Consider the following 8,178-nt stretch of genomic DNA (forward strand, 5'->3'; position numbering starts at 1 on the left):
CTGGGTTTGCTATCTTTGCGTGACTAGAATTGCCATCGAAAATCATCAGGGCCAGAGTGCCACGCATCGTGTGGTACTTATCATCCAGGTAAGTTAACTACTCCGCACATCAACCCGAAAAAAAAAACTAACCTGTACATATCCAGCAAAAATATCTAGTCCGAGCTAGGCCAATGAGCTCAGAAATTTTGTACTATGTGGCCACCAATTATGGACAAGCCGTATTTTACTGCCTACTAGGGTTGTTGCGTGTGTGGAATTTTATTCCGGTGAACGTCATGCTTGTCCCCTTTTCTCCAACATACTTATATGTCCATTTAATATACGGATGGAAGGATTACTCCTACCTTGCCTTGAGTACTTCCTCCGTCGAGGCGTGTAACTCATCTTACGTTGTGCATCACGGTCAAGGCGGAGAGGAAAACGAGAAAATTTAATGTCTTTTTGCTAATTAATAGCATTGCATGTAATGAACTAACCATTACATGTTATGTTTGGTAGTCTCAAGTCATTAAAAGCATGCACGACCCACATATCTTATTGATTGATATGCCACAAAACAAGAAATGAGAAGGGAATTAATGTATGATGCCTAAGTGTTTTGGGATTATTTGGTTTTTATAGAATGACTTACACACCTAGACGGAAGGAGTAGCTAAGAAGAGAGTCCCATCAGGTTGGTTCAGAAGTCAAAATCCAGAAAATCTTAACTGCCCAGACAAGGTCCGATTCCATCAGAGATTTATTTATCCAATCCAAGCCATGGAACAAGACAATACTGAGAGGCAACCCAGAGGAAGCATGCCAACGGTCACCACTACACTTTTTCTTTTTTCAGGGAATAGGTCACGGGTACTCACAATCTACAGTATGGTGCGATACAGTGAGGCGCCAAGCTTGGAACCCGTGGGAAATCCATTACTACTCCAAGTCACATAATAACAGCTAAAGTGCTAAATTCAACATGTGCATCTACCTTCTTTATTTTGCTGGTGATGCAACAGAAGCTCCAGTTCATCTTATACGATAACTAAAGAGTACATTGCGTTGCCTTTTTCGCGGCCTGCGTGAGCGACAACGTTTCTTAAGCATGTCGGCATTGGCCGTCGGGTGAATCTACGGTCTTTGCTGTCACGACCCAAAAACCTCCTTGTTGCAAACGGGGCATACCTGTCAACGCAGCACAACGAATTGAACTAGGCTGGTCAGACGCCAAACATCTTAAGAGACAATACAGTAAACGAAAACGGTCATACTACCAACAGCAAGCAATACAAGACATCCCCTCCCCTATCATGAACAATTAGGTGAGCTGTTTCTTCCAGCACCATCATTTGTTCTAAACTATATCTACGAGATTTCTAGCCGTAACTTCCCTTCCTATCGGGACGAAAAATAAACCGCACTTGACATACATTGATACATATCAGGAAGTACACAAAGGGTTCTGAGCTAACGCCTGACTGAATTTAACAATGAACAAAGATCCAAGAAACAAATACATGGCAAGTAGCAATCTGCGCACACTCACAGAAAACTACAACAATCCCTAGAAGTTCCTGTGGAAGCAATACTCATCAATGACAAAAGCTGCGAATGCAAGGTAGCTTACCTTATTGATCTTCAACCATTTGGCAACACAAGTTCGATGGTACTGATGCTGACAGGGCAATGTAGTCAGCTTATCGCGGTTCTTGTAAGCCATACAGCATATCACACATCTGTTTGTTTAAACATTAACAGAAGAGGATATTTATATAGTTTGCTACTTAAAATATGGATTGATATGAGCATTTACAGCATACATAGAAAATAGTACTCCACCTTAGGAACATCACATGCTGGCACAATGTCATATGATGAACCTTAAGATTATAAAGATACTACTCAATAGATTAATCAGTGAAGCAGGTTCTTGGGGTAAAATGGCGAGTGGCTTGTGCATAGCTGTCCATGACAATTATGCACAAATTTATATCACATGTTCAACAAAAAAGTGACGGTTTGAGGACATACTCATCATGTTTTTCCTTTCTCGAGAATATCCCAATTTTGTATGTTGAAGACTTAAGGAGAGCTATCACATCTTCTGGCAACCCTTTACTTTCAGTCCCAATAGTTTCCCCTAATTGTTGTAGTTCCTGTAATACAAAAGTGATTCAAAAATTGAAGAGGTATAGCATGTAGTATCCCATTTTTATGTATATAGAACATAGCTTAATAGATGTCGAAACAAACGGATGTGTATTTTATTTTTTCGTACTACTTACTATAAACAAGATAATATCTATACACTTGTTATCCACGATTCACATCAAAGACTACAAGAGTCCTTTCAGAGATAATATATCAGGGAACCAAAAATTTAACTGGTAGTGGGGCACAACCCTTGATGGAACATTAGGGAATATACTGGCCACACAAAGCACTTGATGCTACACACCTCATAAGTCATATTATCAGGATCAACTCCATCCTCCGTTAATACCTACAGTGGCAAGATAGAGGAAAGCACATATTAAATAAAATATAACTAGCAGGTGCGGCACAATATTTGCGTCGCTAAATTTTCAATATGGTGTTAATACTCTTTCACGCCTTAATTTTCACGGTCTTCAGCACACAACATTGATGATCATATTTCATATGAATGCACATTATAAAACTGTAAGTGTAGTATTATGAAAGAAGATCTGCGCAAAATGATACTCCTTCCTTCCATTTTATGCAAGGCCAATTAATCTTTTCTCAAGTTAAAATTATTCAAATTTGACCAAGATTGTAGGAAAAATACATCCGCATCTACAGCACCCAATGAATATATTACGAAAACATACTTCATAATAGATATGGTGATATTGATTTGGCATTGTAGATGCTGATATTTTTCTATGAACTTATCAAACTTAAACAGGTCTGATTTGAGACAAGACTAGTTGGCCATGTATACATGGAAGGAGGAGGTAGTATTTTTACTTGACTAATGTAAATATTATTTTTTATGTATACCCAGAGTTAGAAATTTTTTACTGCATGTATTCTAGGATGTCATCTGTGTAAGAACGAAGCGTGTTGAGGGTCGTAGGTATTGTTTGTTCCTTAGTTGTATTTTATTTTTATTCCACATTTTAGTTTTACGTTGAATTCACAGATAAATCAGATAAATATAACTATTTTACTTTTTGTTCCAGACTTTATGCGTAGATAGATCTATGTTTTTCTCCACTAATAAAGGTGTACAGCTAAAGTAAACTAATGCAAATTTGAAAATTGCCACCACGTCTGTCTTGCCGAGCCAGAGGCCACACAAATATGATATACCTTAGTCATGATCCGTGTGAAGCATATACAAAGCAAAAAGATTTCCCATTTGATTATTTCATGACATCAGCCAATACAACTCCGATACGATCTGAATACTTCTGGCCAAGTCGGACATTAGCTTTAGTGTTTGGATGCGAACACATGTACGCATGTAGCTTTGATGTCAGATTTTAAATCTCCTCCGTTATAATTAGGACCCACCATATATTAACTAACCAATAATTTAGCCTATGTGGAATAACAAGGTGGCTTTATCTTCATTGTTTTAGTTATATAATAGATTATTTGAAGCAAATCTGTAGAATCAAAGCTGTCGAAAGTAAATACCTGAGAAGATCTGCTAACAGAAGTATTGCCATTGTTGGATGTTGAAGAACTTACAGGCTTTCTTCCTAAACAGGTGTTTTAACAACATTTAAAAGTCGTACCATATTGAGTTGCAAGATATAGAAGAGTACCAGCAGACAACTAATCACCTTCTTTTCTCTTCTTGTCATCTATCGTTGCCCTAGCAATTTGGTCCTCCATCGCCTGCAAGTCTCTAGCTAAAGCTTCATCGACAGCTAGCTGTGACTCATAATTTGCGCCTCTTGTTAATCTTCGCCCACTCGATTTTCGTGGATGGCCACAACTAGAACTAGGATCTGAATGAGTCCTAGATGAACCACTTCCATCATTTCCTTGGATTAATTGATACACTATTTCCTGAACAGAGTGTGACAATAGGCAAATTAATGAGAATTTTCTGTCATATTTTGTACTACACTGTTTGTGCTACAAACAAGAAAAACATATCAATTCCGCCTAAACACTTCAAATGAAGATTCCACATATTTGGTCATTTGGTGAACCAATGACCCATTTGGATCTGGCGACAAGCAATTAGCTTGTAATTTTGCAGTGTAAATGTCATGAAAAGCTTTGGCCCTTGGATCGTAAATGCCATGAAAGATGAATCATTTTTATGGTGTGTGATTTAAGATAACTACCTAAGTACCAATATGATCCACTAGAAATGGTCTACATCATATTACTAGACCTGGTCAAGCTTGACATAAAACAATGAACAGCTTTGGCCCTTGGATAGAAAAACATTTGGCTGAGATTACTATGCACAAGACAACAGAAAACTGCAGCATCATACCCTCCCCAACGGACAAATGTCTAGGATAGAATAACTGACTGAGGTTTCTAATGCAAACTAACAGGAGCAACGACAACAACACGCAAGCCAGGACATGATGGACACAGCCAAATAAGATATGAACAGGGAACGGCACGAAACCTGATCTTGAAGAACTTGTGCAAGATCAACATCATCTTCAAAGAAGCATCCCCCGAAATTCTCTTCAATTGCATATGGTAAAGGGGTGTCCATATAGTACACAACCGCTTCCTTCTTCCCTGTTGTATCGTGTAGCACCTCCATGCTCATGAGAACCTGACAAAGGGAACAGGTAGAACATTGCCGGATCATGCTAGATTTGCGCAAGCAGAGAACGCTGCTAGTCATACTATACCCACTTAGTGTTGCATCTTACTGTCAGACCCATAATCATTGTTGTACCAACTGAATAACAAGGAATTTACTACTGTACTTTCAAACATCGGATTATCTCAGGCTTCTCGGCGATCGACTATTAGAGCAAGTGAAACCCCCTTGCATCTTGACATGATAACTGAAACCCTTATATTGGGGAAAATCCGGAGCAGCCGTAGTTAATATCACCAACACAAAGTACAGTACTAAACTACAGGAAAGCAGTGTGTGTGATTCTGAATCCCTCTTCGAGAAACCACACAGACGGACGGACGGACAGACAAGCGATGGGCGGAATGCAAGAGGGGTTCCATCCCACCAGTCGATGCCCCTAATGCCTCGGATCTAAGCAACCATGAGCCACAGATCAAGCGCCTGACAACCATTTCTTTCCCAGAAAAAATGGACATTTTAATCCGCGCAACGAAACAGAACCAGCGAATCTGCAGGAGTGGAAGTGGAAGCTCACCTAGGAACGAACCGGGGAATGGGGGATTTCGGAGGATGCGAGGGGGGCTGCCGTGCCCAGTAAGAGGGGAGGGCGGTCCGGAGGCCGCCTTGTTCGGTCCCCTTTTCGCCTCCGGGCTTCGCTGTGTGGAGCGCAGCTGATATCATAGTGGCTGGGAGGGGACGCGTGCGCGCATGCCATGAGCCACCCTGCAGGCTACAGTACAGAAAGAAATTATATGCGGCCATCATTCCCGGAAGCGGTTAAGAGCAATTTTCCTAACCGGCGCCTGCAGCCGCGTTAGCTGGCCGGCCCATTTATCTGTGTTAATATGTATTCCTTCCGTTCGAAAATACTATTTATCATCAAAATGGATGAAAAGGATGTATCTAGAACTAAAATATGTCTAGATACATCTTCTTTTATCCATTTTAATGACAAGTGTTTCTGGATGGAGGGAGTAAGTTTTTCTCTTCGGTTTCCAAACACTCAAAAAGAAGTGTGTGGGGGGAGAGTTCGACCCGCAATGGACTACCCACCATGCCATGCAACCTCGTCTGATATTCTTCATCTTTCTCATTCTTTTAGTACTTCTATTTTTTTCTCTCTTCCCTTTTTTTTTCTTCTTCCTGGTTCGATGAGCTTTTTCTGCGAAGTTGATGAATTGTTTTTCAAATGTCGATGATTTTTTTTTCAAATTTGATGAACCTTTTTCATATTAGATGAAGTTTTTTCAAATTTGGTGGATTTTTTCTCAAAATTGTTGATTTTTTCAAATTTGATGACAATTTTGAAAAAAATATGAACTTTTTCTCAAAATCTTTGATTTTTGTTTCCAATTTAATGAACTTTTTTAAAATTGGTAAAGTATTTTTCCAGAGTCTATGAACTTTTTTTTCAAATTGATGAGCATTTTTTCAGAGTCGATGAACTTGATTCAAATTCGATGAACTTTTTTTCAAAATAGATGAATTTTTTTCAATCGGTACAAACCTTTTTCAAAATTTCGATTTCTTTCAATCCGTGGTTTTTGTGAATGCTTTTTCAAATTTCTATTTTCTTTATTCAAATAATTTATAGCTGGCATATAATACTACTATATGTTTAATATTTGTATTAAAAGAAGGGCCAAATAACGTTGTTTCCTCTAATAAACAACAAAGTGAGCTTGTCCTAGTGGTTAACGTGTGTGGCATTCAAATTGGCAGCCTGAGTTTGATTCCCAATTGAGTCGAATAAACCTGCAGTTTTTTCCTCCGCGCTCCTTTTTCTTTTCCCGATGCAAGTTTGTGGGGTGGAAAATGATCTGTTTCCAGGCATCATTTCTGTTTTCATGATCAAACCAACAAATAGCTTAACTCTGACGACATTTCTCACACACCGAATCCTAGACATATGGGATGTGACTTACAGAGTTTACGGGGTGGCTGACCAGTCCTCTTTTAATTGGCCCACAAATAGAACTCCATTGATGAATGGGCCACATGTTCGATGACAGGCCGCATCCTGTTAGGGTATGAGGAACAACATCAGTCGCCGGAGATATCTTTGGTCTCCTCGTCTTCGGCTGTCATCTTGGTGTTAAAAGGCCTCGGATCATCAGAACTTTGTGCACTTTGTCATTGCCTAGTGGTGTTTCATGGTGTGTTTGTGGTCTTTTCGTTGGTGCTACCATATAGCTAACGAGGTTTCTGTCCCTATCGAGTTAGATTATTTGATCTTGATGAGTTCATGTTAGTGTTGCATATTTGTATGTTGCTTTTATTGGTTTGATTCCTTGGGAGGTTGAAATCTTCCATTGACACTATGATGAAAATCATGTGGTTGGATGGTCTGTGTCGTGGGTTTGTCACGGCAGATGTCCTTGTGAAAGGACTTAGTCGTGGAGCCATCGTAACGGGTTAGCTTAAAGGGGTTAAACCGGACAAGGGGACACAGGGAGCTTTATACTAGTTCGACCCCTTCGAGGAAGGTAAAAGCCTATGTCTAGTTGTGATTGGTATTGCTAGGGTTTCGAAGGCCAGGGAGGGAATCCGCTTTGTCTGACTCTCGAGTTGTTGTCTGTCCCTTGAACCGCTGCCGGGTCGTCCCCTTATATACATGGGTGGCGCCCGTCGGTTTACAGAGTCCTGAAGCCGGATCATAAACGTTTCCGGTTCGGTCTCTACACTTCCTATCTTACAAAGCAAGTTACATGATTAAGTCGGTTTACATCTACAGGCCTTAACTCACTTCTGGGCCTTGGGCCTTCGTAAAGCGTCATCATCTTCACATCTTCATAAAGTTAATCCGGCTACTCCTGGCCGGTTTACGTCCAGTAGTAATATCCCCAACATTAGGCCCCAGATTGATTTGAACAGGTTTCATGTCAATCCTTAGTAAAAACTTCGTCTTCCACATCTTCTCATACTTTGGTAAACCGCCGTGATGTCATCTTCTCAGATCATGGTAAACTGTCGTGACGTCATCTGTAAAACTGCGTATGACACATCTCCATTAAATGGTCCTCCGACAATCGAGGCGACAACTCCGCCTCTCTTCTATGTTTTGGCTCCTCGATTTTCGCGCCTGACACCTATCCCTTGCCTTTATAAATAAGACCGAGGGGTCATTTTCACTTTTCCCCCTCATGCCTCTTCGCGTCCTCTTCCTTGCGCTGCTCAACCTCCAGAGCTCCGCCGCCACCGTCGACCGTCGCCTCTGCTCCGACCCCGGCCGCTGCATCATCCTGAACGCACCAGAATACTGCGGCATTTCTCCGCTGTTCCTGTGATACTGGTAACCCTTTTTCCTTCCACCCTAGATCTTGTTTTTAGGGTTTCACTGCTCGTCGGAGTTCATTGAAAAACTCAGTGTTGTTCTTCTC

At 40.6% G+C, this 8,178-nt stretch overlaps 1 protein-coding gene across 1 annotated transcript; it reads right to left on the reverse strand.

Moving 5' to 3' along the window:
• Positions 1 to 711: 711 nt before the first annotated feature.
• Positions 712 to 5,518, reverse strand: LOC125539289 (uncharacterized). Its single transcript, XM_048702714.2, has 8 exons — positions 5,334 to 5,518; positions 4,610 to 4,765; positions 3,801 to 4,029; positions 3,652 to 3,716; positions 2,444 to 2,488; positions 2,017 to 2,141; positions 1,613 to 1,721; positions 712 to 1,170 (listed from the first exon to the last, which is right to left on the reverse strand). Exons 2-8 carry the CDS (start codon positions 4,757 to 4,759, stop codon positions 1,132 to 1,134), a joined length of 762 nt encoding a protein of 253 aa, XP_048558671.1. The 5' UTR covers positions 4,760 to 4,765; positions 5,334 to 5,518; the 3' UTR covers positions 712 to 1,131.
• Between the last annotated feature and the right edge of the window lie 2,660 nt (positions 5,519 to 8,178).

The sequence above is a fragment of the Triticum urartu genome, chromosome 2A, assembly GCF_056163025.1.
Source record: "Triticum urartu cultivar PI428250 chromosome 2A, HENAU_Tu73, whole genome shotgun sequence".
NCBI lineage: Eukaryota > Viridiplantae > Streptophyta > Magnoliopsida > Poales > Poaceae > Triticum > Triticum urartu.

Bases quoted from the DNA above. Each gene is read 5' to 3' on its own strand.
- LOC125539289 (XM_048702714.2), bottom strand. From the start codon at position 4,759: ATGAGCATGGAGGTGCTACACGATACAACAGGGAAGAAGGAAGCGGTT. The intron at 2,489-3,651 runs GTATTTACTTTC...TTGCCACTGTAG, and splicing joins CTGTTAGCAGATCTTCTCAG to GTATTAACGGAGGATGGAGT. The intron at 1,171-1,612 runs GTAAGCTACCTT...CTGCGTTGACAG, and splicing joins AATGGTTGAAGATCAATAAG to GTATGCCCCGTTTGCAACAA.